General features: G+C 32.7%; 1 protein-coding gene across 8 annotated transcripts in view; it reads right to left on the bottom strand.

Moving 5' to 3' along the window:
- ECT2 (epithelial cell transforming 2) overlaps window positions 1–18,905 on the bottom strand; it is a 97,384-nt gene that overhangs the window by 8,583 nt on the left and 69,896 nt on the right. For all 8 annotated transcript variants that reach the window (XM_053572473.1, XM_053572468.1, XM_053572470.1 and 5 more), the window contains 4 exons: window positions 13,480–13,558; window positions 13,193–13,312; window positions 9,874–10,012; window positions 8,353–8,507 (listed from right to left, as the gene is read on the bottom strand). In XM_053572473.1, the coding sequence (XP_053428448.1) occupies window positions 8,353–8,507; window positions 9,874–10,012; window positions 13,193–13,312; window positions 13,480–13,558 (493 nt within the window). The remainder of the gene's footprint in view (window positions 1–8,352; window positions 8,508–9,873; window positions 10,013–13,192; window positions 13,313–13,479; window positions 13,559–18,905) is intronic.

Below are 18,905 nucleotides of genomic sequence, written 5' to 3'. Positions count from 1 at the left end.
ACTAATCTATTCTGTACTTCTATGAGATCAGCAGAAGCTAAGGAGGTTTGGAGGGTATGGGAGATGGGGAGAAATTGGTTCAGGGGCACAAAATTAGCTAGATGGAATGAGTTCTGGTGTTCTACTGCACAGCGGCGTGGCCACACAGTGTCCTTCATAATAACTAGGAGAACATATTGAATACTCACACAATGAAATGATGAACCTATGAGGTAACAGGCATTCTGGATACCCTAACTGGATCACTATACAATGTTTCCATGTATTGAACGTGTATACACCGTACTCCATAAATATGTACAATTACATGCCAATTAAAAATAAATTTTTAGAAATACCTCACATAGACCAAGAACCACTGAATTACTAAAAAAAGTTAACTCATCTTGAAGTACTATAAATTCAAAATATTACTTGCTCAGTATGGTTGGCTGTTCACAAGAAATCAATCAGACAAAATGTTTTTGCACACTCCCATAACCAATTTTGCATAAATCTAGACTATGATTTGGTAAACTGCCTTGTGGTATAAGGCTATACTAGCACTATCATTTTGTAGCTAGAGTGAATTTTATACAATCTTGTCAAAGTTGTTTTTTTCTTCTTTTTTTTTTTTTGTGATTTTTGGCTGGGGCTGGGTTTGAATCCGCCACCTCCGGCATATGGGACCGGCTCCCTACTGCTTGAGCCACAGGCACCGCCCCAAAGTTGTTTTTTTCTGAACAGTTTCTCATCTGCAAAATGTAGAAACTATCTAGGGTATACCCAACTTATATAATCATAAGGCTAAAATAAGTTAAGGCACAGGAGTACTTTGAAATGAAATGCTAAGCCTCTTTACAAACAGAGGAGTTAAATATTATACTCTACAACTATAATACTTGCTTTGGCTCTCTATCCTTGATATCCACAGACAGCATTAGTTTTGCTAAAGCTTTTCTAATTCTATCATTTGAACAACCAAATCCCCTCTACCTGCCCTGACCTGCTCTTTCCACCTGATCCACTTGTGAATTGACTCTTGGTTGCTTATTTCATCCCAATCAGGTAAAAGTACACACCACTGCCAGCATCTTCCAAAAATAGCATAATTATTTTTTGAGTTAAAAAGAAATTTTAGCAGGTTCAGCACCCTTAGCACAGTGGTTACAGCACCAGCCACATATACTGAGGCTGGCAGGTTCAAACCCAGCCTGGGCCAGCTAAACAATGACAACTGCAACAAAAAATAGCCGGGCATTGTGGCGGGCACCTGTAGTCACAGCTACTCAGGAGGCTAAAGCAAAAGAATTGGTTAAGCTCAAGAATTTGAGCTGTGACGTCATCACACTCTAGTTCGCAACATAGTGACACTGTCTCAAAAAAAAAAAGAAAGAAATTTAGCAAACACAATTTAAAATAAATTACCCTTAACTCTACTAATCAATTACTACATATACTTTGGTATGTTTCTCACCAGTATTGTTCTACATGAATAAAATTTTTTTTAATAAACAAAATTTGAATCATAGTATTCAGTTTTTGTATTTTATGTTTTTCAGTGTGTATTTTTTTATGTCATTAAATATTCAAAAGAATTACTCTTAACAAATAGCTAACAAATCTCTTCTGATTATACTATAATTTTATCTACTATTTTTGTGCATTTAAAGTGGGGTAATAGAGAACTATTATATAACAGGTGTAGAGTTCCAGTTTGGGACAATGAAAAAGGTTCCAGAGATAGATGGTGATAATACTGCACAACAGTTAATGCCATTTAATTGCACACTTAAAAACAGTTAAAACTGGTATATGTTATGTTATGTACATTTTACTGCAATTAAAAAAAGAAATATGCTAAAGTCTATGTATATAAAAACCACGTGTGATTTCTAATCTAGAACACTTGAGAGTTGAACAGCAGAGTGTGAAAGTTCCTGGTGGATAAAATGGTATACTGTTTCAACCTCTACCTTGCCTCAACAGCCTTCAATAGTTTCCTTTTAAAAATTTCTTGCAATTTTGTGTGTAAAAAAAAAGAAATTGACATGTTGCTCTATTAATCTGCAGTGCTTTAATTTACTGAGGTGTGGTTTGTTTGTTTTTTTCATGTTTTCTGGCTCTTAAAACTTTCTTGTTTGTGAATTATCTACTTATATACTTTGCCCATTTTTAAATTAGTATTTAAATACTGGTGCTTTTATTTAATTATAGAAAAAACTATTTACTTATTTTTTTCAGTTTTTGGCCAGGGATGGGCTTGAACCTGCCACCTCTGGCATATGGGGCCAGCACTCTACTCCTTTGAGCCACAGGCGCTGCCCTAGATATACATTTTTTTACTCTTACACTGCTTCTCTGCCTACAAAATACTTCCCTACTTAAAAAAACTAATATTCACCACCTACATTTTTATAGGTTTTTAGAATGGTTTCATGTTTTCACATTTAACTCTAATTTATCTATAATTTATGTGACACAAGGTTAGAATATACATCTAATATTCTCTAATGCTTAACCAATTGTCCTAGCACCATGCCTTAACAAACTTAGTTAAATATCTACATTTATCATACAATAAAGTCTTCTTTGAAGGCCATTTACCCTTTCCATTGGTACACCTATTAATTTTTCAATCAATGCAATGTTCTGATCACTGTAACTTTATTTATTTATTTATTTTTTTTTGCAGTTTTTTTGGCCAAGGCTGGGCTTGAACTCACCACCTCCAGCATATGGGGCTGGCGTCCTACCCCTTTGAGCCACAGGCGCCACCCACTGTAACTTTAAAAGTACAATTTTATGTCATATAAAGAAAGTATTGTTTTCTAAATTTTCTTAGGTATTATTGCTTTTTCTTTAAAAATCATCTTTGGAATCATTTTAAAGCCAAAAGTTCCCTACAGGATTTTATAGATAGTAATAAATGTGTAAGTTAATTAAAGATGAACCATCATCTTTGTGTTTAGTCAGCATTCTCAGTCAGGAATATCACAGGTCTCTTAAGCACTGTAGCTTTCTTAAAACAGCTTTTATGAATTTCTGTAAGGCCATTCATATATATTTTTAATAAAATTTTACTGGAAAGAGATCTGTACTTTCCTGTACTTTCTGATTACTACCAGCATAAAGGAAAACTACAGTTATCCATATATTTACATTTTAATTGGCTATTTTACTAAACTGTGCCATAAGTTTAGTAAAATTGCCAATTAATAGTTTTCAGTTGGTTCTTGTCAATTGCCTTGCAAAATAATTCTGAATACTTAATGCCTCTTGCCAATCCTTGAGAAACAAAGCAGTGAGGAATGTGATTCAAGCTCTGTCTCTATTCCCAAGCTTCCCTTCACCCCCCCATCCACACACACCTCGTAAGATCGTGCTTTACTAAGATTTCCTAGTTTCCCAGTAGAGGGATCACAGTTCCTATACTGCTATATGTGTGAGTAAGTTACAGCTGTGTCTTTACTTTTGTGAACTTAATTCTGTTTTCATTTCATTCCATCTTAAATTTTGATTTCAATCAAATATATGCTAAAAACTTACAATTTGACCATAAGATACAGAGGTAAATTCAGAAAAATGTTTTGACATTTAAATATATTTTCCTCAAAGAAATAATAAATGTTTAAGGTGATTGACATGGTAATGATCTGTACCTGCTCATTATATAATGTATATGCATTAAAACTATACCCCATAATCATACTGTACTACCCATAAATATATACAATTGTGTGTCAATTATAAGTAAAATAATTAAAGCTAAAATAAATAATAGTAATAAAATAATAATATAAATAAATAAAATAGTAATAAAAAAATAGGCGATGCCTGTAGCTAAGTGGGTAGGACGCCGGCCACATACACCCAGGCTGGTGGGTTCAAACCCAGCCCTGGCCAGTTAAACAACAATGACAACTGCAACAACAACAAAATAGCCGGGCACTGTGGCAGGCACCTATAGTCCCAGCTTCTTGGGGGCTGAGGCAAGAGAATCGCTTAAGCCCAAGAGTTTGAGGTTGCTCTGAGCTCTCTTGCACTCTACCAAGGGTGACATAGTGAGACTCTGTCTCAAAAAAAAAAAAAAAAACCAACTAAAATAAATAAGTGTATTTCCCTCTATAATGTTTTATTTTTAAACTACAAAGTAATTTGTCAATATTCATTGCAATTGCTTAACTTATAATATGTTTTTAAAAACTAAAAGGCGAGAAAGCCAACAAAGTTAGCTGGAAAGTGATTAGAAAAAAGAGAATTTATTAAAAGTGACTGGTTACAAATTTAACAAACATCTATCAAAGATTCACCTATTTACAAAACAACTTAGAAACAGCTAAAATACTCTTCTTTTATGATAATATGAAGAGAAAATTACATAGGAATAAATCTAATAAATGCATGTTTGTGAAGAAAACTTTATTCTTATGGTTCTGGAAAGATACCAAAGGAAGTACCAAAAATCATACCTCTGAAAACCAAGACTGGCTAGACATAAGTAAGAAATGTATATTTTATTGCAATATGTTCTTATGTATTTTTTTCCTTAAGTATAAATACTTATCTTTTGATTTAAAACAGATGGTAAAAATCATAGCATACATAAAAACTAAACATTATTAATTTAAATATACTATTTGCATCACAAGTTTATGCAAAATGTATCAAAATTTTTCTTTCTTTTCTTTTCTGAAAAGAGATTCCACCTAGTTATGGTGCTGGGGCAGGAGAATGGGAGCCCTAGGCAAAATGTATCTATGTATGTATGTACAATGAAACTAAATTCCAAGTGTGTTTAATTTTGAGGAAATACTCTTTATAATTAAGGCCCCTGAAATTTAAATCCTTAGCAGATGCTAATTAAAAAAGGGCTTCTCAGTTTTTCCTTAACTAAGCATTAATAACCACCTATGAGCTAATAAGGGAGGAGGTGGCTTCATTTTTTCTCTCCAGAAACAACTAAATTGCTTCTAATTTAGGGGAGTGAAAAGATACAAGATCTTTTACATTCCTAAAGGATTCTGGGTTCAGAGTAACCCAGTAACAGTTCACTGAAACTAAAAATACAATGAAAACTGTTTCCTAAGATGTAAATATGAAGTTCTGTGGCTCTCCCTGGCAGAGGAGAGTAAACATGGTAAATCATGAACACGAGTGTGAAGTGAGGGAAACTTCAGTAGTCCTAGACTTCTGTTGCTCTTTTTTTAAAAATGATTCCCTCCATTCTTCCAAAAAATTTTTTTCTTCTTTTTAATCTATTCCTCTAAATTTCTAAAACAAAATAAAAATAAAATTTATAGTATAACTAAAACTCATTTTTAATAACAAACCCTTTTAAAAACATACTTCTTCAAAATATGGCAAACATTTAAGAAGCTTTGGAAGGGCAAGAATTTTCCCAATCAGCCCCTAATTCACCTAGTTCTGAAGACAGACTTGACAAGTTTAAGACTAAAAAGTAATAATCAATCTCTCCCATTAAGATACATAATAGTAATTTCAGGAGAAACTGAGCCTCAGCGATAAATTTTAGAACTTTATTCATGAGTATTAATTCACAGGACATTTTCTACCATTTGACATCTTAACTTAAGCAATGAACCCAACTACTTGTGAATTATCAGACCCTTTCTCTCCCCCTTCTCACCCTAAACTTTCCTTTCCTCTTAGTCCTTAATCTCCCAGATGCTAAAGAAAAAATAACTACTACCACGTGCCCCCTTCTTTGGCCTGTTACTCAGTGATTTCCTCACCAGAATCTATGGGTTAGAGTTTCTAACGTGGCCAAATTAAAGTAGTACCAATAATAGGCATTGACATTAATAATGTTCTGCATATGCCTAATAACTAGCAGAACAGTTATAATTTTAAGTATAAATCATATTAACCTTGTTATAAATATTATTGGCTCACAAGCACAAACTCTTTTCACATATGTTCTATTTTCAGTCTATTCCTCACACAGTTGGAAATTCTACTTACAAGTTTAAAAACTAAGAATGAGTATTGCGATTCATAAGTAGCCAGTAGTGATTTGACCACTGTGTAGGATAAGTTTGATTTTTAAAGGAAATATAAATAGTGGCAAAAGTACTGAATTGTACCATGTGCATTCAATTATCAAGTTACTTCTAAACTTACCAAATTGGGAAGGTATCATTGTCTGTATTCATTTGTTAACAAGATTATACTTTTGATATTGGAGGTTAGAAATTTGTAATGTCCTCAATAAAGCTACCATCTGACCTCAGGTGACATATGAACCATAAGAGAATGAATGCAATTAGAGATTACATGCTGGCAATAGATCTCTCTATATATCTACTGTATGTGGGATTCTGAATAAGATTTTAAATAAATTTAAACTTTAATCTATAAATTCTGAAATAGCAGAATATGGAACATGATATCCATGGAGAAAAAAACTATCATGAGGGTTTGACTAAAAATGAGAATATCTAGATTCTTATTAGCTTTATACTAATGAGTCAGTTTCACATATAAAATAATGATTTAGATTAACTTTTCTTTTAGCCTGAAAATTTTAACTCTTAAGTAAGTCATTTACGAAAGGGTTCAATGAATGAAATAATACAGAATAAACTAGCTGTATTTATATTACTCTTTTAATTAAGCAAGTTCAAATTACTTAGACAGTGGTTCTCAACCTTCCTAATGCTGCAATGCATTTTCATTGTTACAAAGGGGTAGCGACCCACAGGTTGAGAACCGCTGATTTAGGATACCAAAAATATATGCTACTAACTCAAGAATCAGATTTTTATATCTTTTATATCTTTTGTACATATATATTTAGAAATACTTTCTCTTCAATATGGGAAAATGTCCTAAAATAAGATACTCAGGCCTTTTAAAAAATTTACTACATGTAGAATTTTAAATGCAGGAAAGGGCTCAGTTAAAGTCACTAAAACATCTGAATTTATAAATATATTTCTTAAGAACAAGATTTCCACATTGAAAGAATTTTGTGGTCTAAGTATAAATAAATCAGAACATAGTTAAATGTTTGCTGCCATCTTGTGGCTTATTTTACTTCATAAAATTTTACCATTCACTGTCTACATCTCAGTTCTAGTATTGGCAATCCTGTGGCTAGTTAATTCGATAGATTGCATTTTAAGAAAAATTTGCCATTAATTTGACATTTCAGTATTGGGGTTATACATATGAAAATGATTATATAATACACGTAGTCTGATATCCTGATAAATCCAGGAGTTATTTCCATAATTAGGAATTACTATAATGTAAGGAAGCCCATTTTATATATGGATACCTAGAACTATGAAAAAAATTCTTTATTAAGGAATTGTGTAAGCCTTATAGCAAAAGCTAGTTTTAGCTAGTTCATTTTTCTAACTAGCATTATGTTGTACAGCTAGCATTTTATTTCCCTCTATGAACCTATTTTGTGAAAAAATTATTTTTTATTTGTAACAACATACAAAATAAGAAAAAAACCCAAACAAATCAAAAAGTCTGATTCTAAAAACTTTAGTAGAGGGCTTTAATTATCTACCTTACATACCACATTACATACCACAACTATGACAAAATGTTTTATTCCCATAAAAATGTCCAAGGCAATCTCAGTTACAGTACTAATGTACTGAACAGGGTCATCTACCTTATATTATATCAATACATTCTCTCAATCTATGTCATCTTTACTCAGATTAAGAGGTCTATATAAGCCTATTATTATCTCTCACACATACAGAGATGAAGTAATCAAATTATATTTTAGGGGATCTAGATTTTATCTAAGATCTCCTACAGGCTACCTGACATCTGGCAAAGTCATTTAACTTCAATATTTTGATTTTTCATCTATTTTCACTTTAATCTGTATAATAGTAATTATATACTCATATAATTTGATTTTAAGAGGGTGGTATGAGAAAAATGGATTGTGACAATCCATCTATTGCTTTCCATAGAATTAAGAAAAAAAAAAAAGAACAAAATACTCTCTGTTTTACTAACAGCCACACCTAAGAGCACCAGTGAAAATCACTGAGTATATTACAAAAAATTCCAAAGCTTCACTAATCAAAGGCACAGAAGATATAAGACTATTAAGGGCCTATCTGTATATAAGCTAGGGACTACGAAAATACTACTTATGTCTGAATTTTAAAAGTCTTGTCCAGAACAACTTGTTAAACCAGTGTTTCTGAATGTACACAGAACTAAAACACTCCTACATTCACAATAAATAAGCCATTAGAAACTTACAGGTCTATCAGTGTGAAAAACAGAGCTCTACAAGAAATGCATAGGTTTAGCCTGAATGTCTTGACCCAGAGTTTAAACCATCATTATAATACTGGTTACAGAACTTACAGCATCAGCTTTGCAAATGGTGTTGGCTACATGTCGACACAGCATCCTCAGCCAGTCTTCTTTTGGAAGTTCATCTGATGTCATCTGGAAACTGAGCAGCACATTTGCCTGCTCTGTTGGGGGCCTCACAAGCAAGGCAAAAGCGTTGTGGCAATCTAGGGTTCCAGAACAACCACAAGCATTCAGTGTTACTCCTTAGAAAATGACAGATTTATACAAATTTAGTTCCCTCAGAGCAACAGAATTTCAACGAAATTATTTCTTCTTTATACTCCTGACCCCTCTATTTTCAACTAGACAAGAATATCACAAAATTAAGTTGAAGCACTGGAAAGAATAATATATAGTACACCATGTAAGGAACCAATAATGATAACTTAATTATAAAATATAATATATTAAGCAATATTTCCATAATATTTAATCTTTTCTATAATGGAGTTTAAGAATAATTAGATCAAAAGGGGAAGATGTGCATGGGTTATATGCAAATATTATGCCATTTTATATCAGGGACTGGAGCATCCACAGATTCCGGTATCTACGGGAGATACTAGAACCAATGCCCCATGGATACCAACAGATGATGATATAATGTAACCTTTAATACATCTGAAATTTGAGAACTAAATGAAAAAAAGCAATATAAATTTTGCTGTTCAAGTTTGCTTTAAGAATCATTTCTCATGAATTGAAACCTTTCATCATTAGAGGAATCAGTGATGGACAAAGCTTACATTGTAAAAACATATGCCCAGGGTGGCGCCTGTGGCTCAAAGGAGTAGGGCGCTGGCCCCATATGCCGGAGGTGGCGGGTTCAAACCCAGCCCCAGCCAAAAACTGCAAAAAAAAAAAAAAAAACAAAATATATATATGCCCAATGTCCAGGATATGGCCATGCACATACAGTACCAAGTCCCAATTAAACATGGCATTGTTTTAGGTAAACAATTTTTGGCAATTTCAGGCCTGCAAAGGACTATCTCTCTAATACCATCAATGATGAGAATAAAAACTGTCCTTACTACATACTTGACCCCTTATCAAGTCTACCAGTAACTTTAGGTATACTTATTTCACTTGCATCTATTCTTAATCCATATTCTAAACATATCCCTAAAAATGCGGCCACTGGCAACAGGAAAGTTGTTAAGATAGGAAGTACAGGTAATAGACCCAGTTATCTCTTTTGTATCCTGAAGAAAACAAAGATAAATTTTAGTGTGAAAACAGGCTAAGCTTGGGCACTATTTTAATGCACAACCATTTAAGAGCTCTTGAACTCTTAACGGATGAGGATATCTTATAGGTTAAGACAATACTTTCTTCTGAAAACATAAAAAAATCAAGTATGTCTCTAGAAAAGGAATTGGAATAGAGGAACAAGAACAATTTCTTTAGCAGAATCAACCATTTTTAAAGATAATTTACCGGTTAAAAAAAAATCCTTAATGGAGTGAATCAAACCTACAATGAATATGAACTATTTTTATTGAACCAATAGTTCATCAAGAAGCATACCTTCTGTCTCTCTTATGTCCAGCACCTTCTTAATCTGAGAAAGAGGCATTAGATGAATATGCTTAAGAGAAGCTGGAGGTCGGGCATGGCCATGAGGACTCCTAAAGGTACCAATAACCTTGTGCCGTTTTCTTGCTATCTAATTATAGAAAATAAAAAAGTCATCATCAGTAATATGAATAAAAACAATTAAAGACCAACTAAAGCTAAAATAGCAATAAATACATGAATCTATATAAAACTCATTTAACCATATATAAGACATTCTAAAATTGCTATAGTATAAGCAGAGTTACTAGGTGACAAAAGAATATAAGTGTGTAGCAGAAATGCCCATGTTTATATAGGAACTCAAAAATCAGGAAAACAGCCAAAGGCATATTGTGTCTGGAAAAGGTTGCAGAAGTAGGAAAGAACTAGAAGCCTTGTGAGAAGCAATAGAATCAAACAATGAAGGAATCTTGAAACCAAAGCCTTGAGTTTAAAAGGGAAATTGGATAAATGAGAAAATAACATCTATGGTTCCTACTGTCATATTTTATACACTATTGAGAAAGGGAAATATTACAAATATAATTAAATACATTAAATAACTGATATAAATTATAAATTCAAGGTGTTGTGTTAGGATATAATTTTACCTAAACTCGGATCTCATTCAAAAGAAAAGAGGCAAAGTAACAGTGGAGAAGACAGGAGCAAAACTAGAAAGGACCATGTGATTCCTGATGTACCCAGGATCTTTAAATTTTTTATTTTTTACTTCTGTGAAAGCTTAGTATATGATGTTGCCTTTTGTTAAAGAACATCTCTTTTGCAATAATAATTACCAACTGAAATATATTAACATAAAAATTTAGTTTAAATTACTTACTAAACTAAGATAGATTGGTTATCACATAAATATGACAAAGTATGGCTGAAAAACTTTGTGGTGGCTACTGAAAAAAGACCAAAAGCTAAGCAGTGTATCATATCCACATTGATGCAGAAATATGAAACAGGTCCATGTTACATATCAAATATATTTATACCAGATATCAAAAGATCATTTATGTCAATATAGTGAAAATAAGCAATAAACTCTTAATAATTTTTCCACTGTAATATTAGAATATACTTATAAATTAATTTGATAATAATTAAATGATTTAAAGTTTATTTTTAAAAATAAGTGTTAATACTGAAAACCCTCAAAACACAGATAATACAAAAAAGGAAACACATTCAAAATTAGTTTAGTTTCCATAAAATATCACTTATCATATTAAAGAGAAAACAATATAGATTTGACCCATTTTGAACGTTTCTAACTTTTATCATTAAGTATGATGTTTGCCATAGGTTATCAGTTAAGGAAGTACCATACTTTTCATCCCAAATTTGCTAAGAAATGTGTTAATTCTTTTAAACAAATAAGCTAAAGAATAAGAGTTCATTTAGAATTTATTATTTTTGTTTTTTAAATATTTATTGACCATGAATTTTGAAGTCCAAATATGTCATAAATAAAGCAGTTTCTGTTGAAGTGATTATGAGGCAGGGAAGCCAAAAAAGAATAGAACAAAATAATACTAAATTCAAGAAGGCAAAAGAAATGAGGCCCTTCCAGGGACTTGGAAGCCACAGGGGATGGCCAAAGGCAGGAATTAAAGTGGAAAGTAAGTCCATGAGTTAATTACAGAAGGCTTCAAGGAATCTGGTGGGGATATAAAATCAAATTTAAAGCAAGGCAAGAGCTGTATCAGGAATAAGGAGGTGAAAACCAGAATAGATAGGCAAGGAAATACAGATAACCTAACCTATTAGATGAATGAACAAGATGACCTAAAACAAATAAATAAATAAATAAAAAAAGTGGATTTTGTCCTAGCCCAGGGAGGGAAATCTTACACAACCAGCACCCAGGTGGAATAAAGCCATTTTAATTGCAAAAAAACCCCAAGATGACCTAAGGGACTTCAAAAGAATAAAAAAGCAAACAAACAGAGAAACTATGTAAAATGAAACTCCATGATAATACAAATTGAGTCAAAATTTGGTCAAAAATTAACTTTCACGTAGCCCTGACCTCAGAAGCAAGACAAACTGAAGTTCTCATAGGAGAGACAAAATTGGTGGTTCATGATTTCACTTTCTCACTTTAGGATGTGGTCATTTATGTATGGTAATTTTTTTTTTTTTTTTCTGGCCAGGGCTGGGTTTGAACCCACTACCTCTGGCATATGGGGCCGGCGCCCTAGCCCTTTGAGCCACAGGTATGGTATTTTTACTTTCTTTTTACTTTTGTGCTTTTTGTAACATTAATGACCAAAGGAAAATATCTTTTTTCATTAAGCTTGTAACAACAAAACTCTGCATCTAACACAACTGACTTTTTTGGTGAGATTTTAGTGCATCAGCAATTGTTCTATACATGGCTTGCTGTCTAAGAGTCCCTTGTATGTTATACTATAAATAATTATACATGTGGTATAAGAGGGCAGCACTTGAAGGAGAGAAGGATAAAAGAAAGGAATACAGACTTTAAAAGAAAAAGGAAATCCTTCGACTGCTTTGATGAAGGCAACAAAGAGTTACTACTAACAAATGTCAAATAAGTCTTCTTGCTAACATCTGCCATATCAAAATGAACATTTTTCTCTACTAAGATGAAGGAAAATCCACTTCTTTTTATCTCTTACTAGACCGTTTCGTTGTTTAAAAGTACATATAAAAAGAGAGAAAAGATTGAAAAAAACCACACAAACATAATTCATTTTTTTGGTAGGGATAACACAGAAGAAAAACAATTTGGATAATTAAGAATCTTAGAATTAGAATCATTATACTCCAGCTAATATGCTGACCACTCATTCACTTTAAAATCTGAAATGGAAGAATCAAGAAATAAAGAATAAATACTATTAAAGTGTCGCGTTATCTCTCTCTTCAACAAAATAGGGACTTCATTTTTACTGGAAAAATCAAAGTAAATTTCAAAAAGAAAACCTCTTAAGTATTTTGTGAAACTTGAATAAATATAAAATAGAAACAAAAGTTCCCTAAATTCTTGACCAAAGCATTTATTTGCATAAAAATATTCACTTTGACTTGGATTTAAAATCATAGAAATTTATCATACTTCTTAATATCACAGTTTCTAAAAGTACTTTATTAAATCAACAATTATTAAATCAACAATTGGTCTAAACTTTCAAGAAAGTGATTAAGTTTACTTTAAATTTCTATAACGTATTTCAAGCAAAGCTTGGTTTAAATACTCAAGGAAGTCACAAAAGTCAGCAGAGCCATTATTCTATACAAAGTGCAACTTTACCTCAAGGCAGTCATTGAAGAGGAAGAGAGTTACTTGTTCTCCTCTGTCACAGGGATGCTCACCTAGAGAAATGGTTTCAACTCGTTGTACTAAACTTCGGTGAGAAGATAAAAGATTAGCCTGTGCAGATTGAAAATATGAATAATAGAGATCTTCTGATATCAAGTAATTAAGAAATCATAATTTAAAAGAAAGTGGTACCAAGGTTCTGCTTACATTAAAACTGTAGAAACCTCATTAACCAGAAAGAAAAAATAAATTGACAATTGTCAAAAAAGAATACTTACCGGGCAACCATCTACTTCATAAACAACATCAAAAATTTGTTTTTGAGCTTCTGTTTTTCTCTTATCCTCATTAATATGCCTGAAAATTAATAGTTATTTTTAAAACATGAAAACTAATAAAGCTCATGTCACAAAAACATCCTCTCATGTAACTCTGTCTTAATTTTGATAAGGGAATCAGTTAAAAAATTCCTTAAAACATCCCACTACTACACTAAATAAAAATTCCATCCAACTATTCAGAAAAGCACGTTTTACTATTATACTCCTTTGTATGTTTGTTTACATACTACATACTCTCTACAATACATTAAACTTCTACAAACCTCAGAGTAATAAACAAAATTTTGAAGTTCTAAATATAAGTTCAATAATGGTTTTATGCGGGTCATTCACACTTCATATGCTAGCTAATCGTTTCACTAAAAAACTAAGACTACTGCTTCCAGGCAAAATAGAATTAAGAAGAAACAAATTTACCCTTCTGCCTGAGACAACTAAAAAACCAAATGAATTACAAAGAAACAAGTGTTCGATCTCTGAGGGAAAGGAATTTAAGGCAAGCCCTACTATCTAGCTCTTAGCTCAAAGTTTCCTGCCTGTGGAAAGGACACAGTAGTGCCACCTATATCCCTAAATGAAAGAAGCAAAGATGGGAGTTGAGTGAGGAAAGATGGCTAGTTTGCAGGACAGATTACTGGAAAAGAGAGCTACACAGAAAGAACTCTATAGGTCTGCAGCAGGCTGGCTTCCTAGTGAGCTCAGCTGAGAACTCATCACTGCATGGGTAACCAAGTGAACGATTGCAGGTAATACTGCACGGGGCTTACCCGGAACAGTGACCCCAAAGTGGAAAAACTCAAGATTCATGTGCCATAGAGCATTAAGAAAGGTCTTTCCCCAATAGCAGAGAAAATTAACTCTAGACTAAATGCTGTTCTGATCTTGCCTAACAAAGTTTAAGAGCAAGCTGTAAAAAGGTCACATTGTTTTTTAAGTAACATAATTGCACACCAGAAAAAAAGCTCCTTTATTGAATGTAAAAATATCTAGCTCTCCAAAAATAAAACTGACAATGTCTAGAGTATAATAAAATAATACCAGGCATGTAAAGAAACAGAAAAATATGACTTATAACAAGGGGAAAAACCTCCAAGTGACACAGATAACTGAATTAGTAAACAATGTGAAGTTATCATATCCACCTTACAGGTTCAACAAATTACACTGAGGGTTGACATATTAAGCAAAGACATGGAACATATTCTTAAATGACCTAAACCCGTCATCTAGAGCTGGAATGTACAACATTTTAGATGAAAAATACACTGGGTAAGAAAGCATACAGCAGATTAAACACTGAAGAAGAAAAGATCAGTAAAACTGAAGACCACAATCGTGTCAAAATCAAAAATAAAACACAGAGATGAATCTCTAGACTTAACGTTTTACTCTGAGAAGCAAGAATTGCTATTTGGGACATAGATATAGACTGGTGGTCTTTGCTATGTTCACAGAACAAGGAGGTTAGAGTTCTATTAGAAAGAGAAATGTAATCATAATGTATTGTTTATAAAGAAAAGCTCGCTGGAAATAGTAAATTTTCCAGGAGCTGAAAAGCTGAATTAGTGAGTGATGATGATGATGGGTAAAACTAGTCTTAAAGTCATGGTCTGGCCAACATTTGAGTAACAAAGAGGCCAGAAGGAAAAATTTTCTCAGGGCAGATTTTCCTGAGGCCAGCAGTTGAGTTCTCTCCTGCTATTTCCATAGTTATTAGCAATCCTCTCAAAGTGTTGAGCTAACATCATCCTTTGGAAGTTTTAACTTCACCAAGATTAAATAAGCAATAAGAATAAGGTTTAAAAATCATAATACAAAAATTCAACACTATAACAAATTTAATTAGTTTTGAACCAAGAGCACAAGCCTGAGGGGCAACCATCTACACAAATCAAAAGACCCTGGGGGAGACTGGTGAAACCTGTTGTGGCCACTGAGGAGCACTTTAGAGACTGCCAACTTTACAAAAGGGACCACCAGTACAACACAAAGGAAGGCTTGGTTAGAGATATGTAGTATTACCGTTAAAATTACCCACTAGGTGGACTAAAAGAATTTCTTAGGTTGGGGTTTGTCAAGTTATTTACAGCAGTTACTGATGGTGAAATTTTAATTACAAGACTTTTTTGTCAAGTGAAAAGGCAGGCATTTAAGAAGGTTCAGAGTCTCATTATGATATGGAGTCTTGTTCTGATGTCTTGGGAAAAGCTCTCAATAGCCTGAAAAATGACAACTTATCCTGGTTTGCAGTTTGAGTATCTCTGGTTATGGCATCAGGCATTGGCCTACACATCAAACATAAGACTTATTTCTTCAAATTTATTTAGTTTCAATTTATAGGGCTTTGGGAACAGGATAATTCCCATTTTTACTAATTTTATGGAAGAAAGTTGAATTTGAGAAACCTAGAGTTTAGGTTCTAATCTAGTCTACAGGTAGGTAAAAGGAACTCAAAAACAATGAACATACCTGCAATCTAATCACAGGTGTAGAATAGATTTTATTGGAAATATAACTTTTTTTTTCCTAAACTGGCCATATAGAAATCTCACATTTAAACACTTTAAGCCAAAGGAAGGCCGACTTTAGATTTTACTTAGTCTCAAAGTTCTAGGGCCTACTGGGCATTGACAGTGTTTTTTTTTTTTTACTCACTGTAAAGCTAGGAACTTTTTGAAGTCAGGCATTTTATGCATATTTTCAAATATGACATTTCAGTCAAAGTTCCAGTCAAAATGTTTTAAACTGTATACTGCTATAAAGAACAAGCAGATTTTTATTGGACTTATGGAAACAACTATTTTGCCATAAGAATCCTAAAAATTAGTTTTCAAATTGTGGAGGAATTAAGTAGGGAGAGTAAAATAGATGTTTTTATCTGTGTTTACAAAATTACACTTTAACAAATGGTTGTAAATTACATACAGTTTCAAAGAGAAAATCTTCACCCAGAAAACATTTGAGTAAAAGAACCATCAATGTTTTGAATAAAGTAGTAAAAACATTATTTTCATCAGTTATTCAACTTCATGTAATTAAATTTTATCCCGTTTGCTTTCCACTAGTAGTCTGATGAATCCATTCTTTTTTATTAACACTCAGCTATGGAAATTTTTATTAAGTCCATTGATCTGAAACTTATTAGAAATCTATATACATATATATGAAGTCTTTCTCATGAGTCTGATCGTAAAAGTTTCTACAGAAGAATTAAAATAGTAAGTGTGAATCATAAAAACCCTTAGAACAGTGATGGTTAAAAATTCTGATAAAAGTTTACAATTGATAAGGAAATGCTATATAGCATTTAAGATAACCAAAATTATAACTAAAAAAAAGGTTTCTACAAATTTATTTAATTTTTGAAACATTTATATCAACAACACCCATAACGCAGCTAAAAGAAGATGTAGTATCATTTATCATTGAATACTTTTTTATAAAATTTACCAAATAATCCTAATCATTTAATATCTCTACAGGTTATGTCTTTCCATGTTTTCCAGGGGCCCACCTTGAAAAATCCTAATTTTAGGTTAAAAAGACTAACATTAGAATTTTATTTTAAGGAAGCTTGTCAAAGATGTTAAAAAGACTCAAAACACTTGATCAAAATAGGATCTCATATCACTTGTGAAGTAACAGTCATTTATGTAACCAGAGTGATAACCAAAAAGCTTTAAAAGCAATGCAGAGAATGACATAGATTTAAAAAAAAAAAAAGGAAGAAAAAAACCTAACCTTTTTAAAGCAGAGGATTTTATTTATTTTTGTTTCAAGCCATCAAAAGCCTAATAAAGGCAACACAGGAAATTATCTTGATAAAAGGTAGAATCTTTGGTTCTTAGGCCAGCTAAAATGTAAGGAGAAAAACATTGTATAGTGTAATTGTTTCTTCTTTCCAGAAGCTCATTTAGATAACCTCCAAATTAAACCCAGAGAAAAGGGTACTTAAACTTAGAGAGGAAATGTTACACAAATGAGTGTAACAATTCAAGTCAGATCAAGAAAAACCACAAGTACAACCAAGGCTTCAAGATAAACAATTTAGTGTCAGGTTCTAACAGCAGAGCAAGAGAAAAAAGTTACAGAAGAAGGGATAAAAAGTCAAAGAAACAAGTTATCCACCCAAGCCTTCTCAAGGGAAGAAAAAGCTAAAGATGGTGATCTATGACCTCTAAGATACAGCAAGTTAAATATCTGAGATTTGAGACTGAGAAATTTCAAAAGCAAAACTCTATAAAAATAAAACAATTTCATGGCTCAGCATCTGTAGCTCAGCAGCTAGGACGCCAGCCACATACACCGAGGCTGGTGAATGGAAATCCAGCCTAGACCTGCCAAAATAAACAAGGACAACTACAACCAAAAAATAGCCCTGGGCGTTGTGGGGCACCTGTAGTCCCAGCTACTGGGGAGGCCGAGGCAAGAGAATCACTTAACCCCAAGAGTTAGAGGTTGCTGTGAGCTGTGATGCCATAGCACTCTACCCGGTGCAACATAATGAGACTCTGTCACAAACAAACAGAATAAAATAATTTTAGATGAAGAGGGCAACACTTTTAAACGGAAATCACTGTATTTTGCATTTCCGATATACTCCTATGGATAATGCCCACCCATGTTTTGGGTCACTTTTTAGAAAAAAAAATCTTTCATTTTCATTTTTTTAATTCAAAATTTTATTTGCTTTTATTTAGGTACCTTTTTTGCACTAGAAAGGAATTTTAGCATATATTTTTTTCACATAGATTTACATTTTAACACATAAGCATAAACAAAAGAATTTAAAACATTTAAACAGATACAGAATTAGTACTATCCATGTATAATGTGCATCCTCATTTTTCTACCAAAACTTTGAGCAAAAAGGTATGCACCATTTCCAAGCAAAATATAGGAAACAGATACCAGGGAAAAAGGGGGGGCACTAAATAAAAACTGCAGTTTAGAAGATGGCTATTAAAGAAACAGGTTTTAGAATGAAGTATCCAAACATCTTCCAATTTTATTAATGCTTCAGGAAAACCTCCTTGTCTTAAACAACAGAGGACTTTGGTCCTATATCATCAGGGAATCCCTAACATCAATGTTTAATTATTAGAAAAACTTACAATTTTTTTCCAATTTCAGACAACCAGAACACAGATACCTTCCTTCATAAAACTAAGCCTTCATAAATCCTCTTTGACCAGTTTACACTTTTCACCATTTTCTTAAACACTCAGTCTTAGTCCTACATTTTTTTTCCATTGGCAAAAACAATTTTTTTTTTTTTTTTTTTGAGACCGAGCCTCAAGCTGTTGCCCTGGGTAAGAGTGTCGTGGTATCACAGTTCATAGCAAACTCCAGCTCCTGGGCTC

The sequence above is a fragment of the Nycticebus coucang genome, chromosome 20 (genome assembly GCF_027406575.1).
Source record: "Nycticebus coucang isolate mNycCou1 chromosome 20, mNycCou1.pri, whole genome shotgun sequence".
NCBI classification, from domain to species: Eukaryota; Metazoa; Chordata; class Mammalia; order Primates; family Lorisidae; genus Nycticebus; species Nycticebus coucang.
This window is presented reverse-complemented; position numbering and strand designations above follow the sequence as displayed.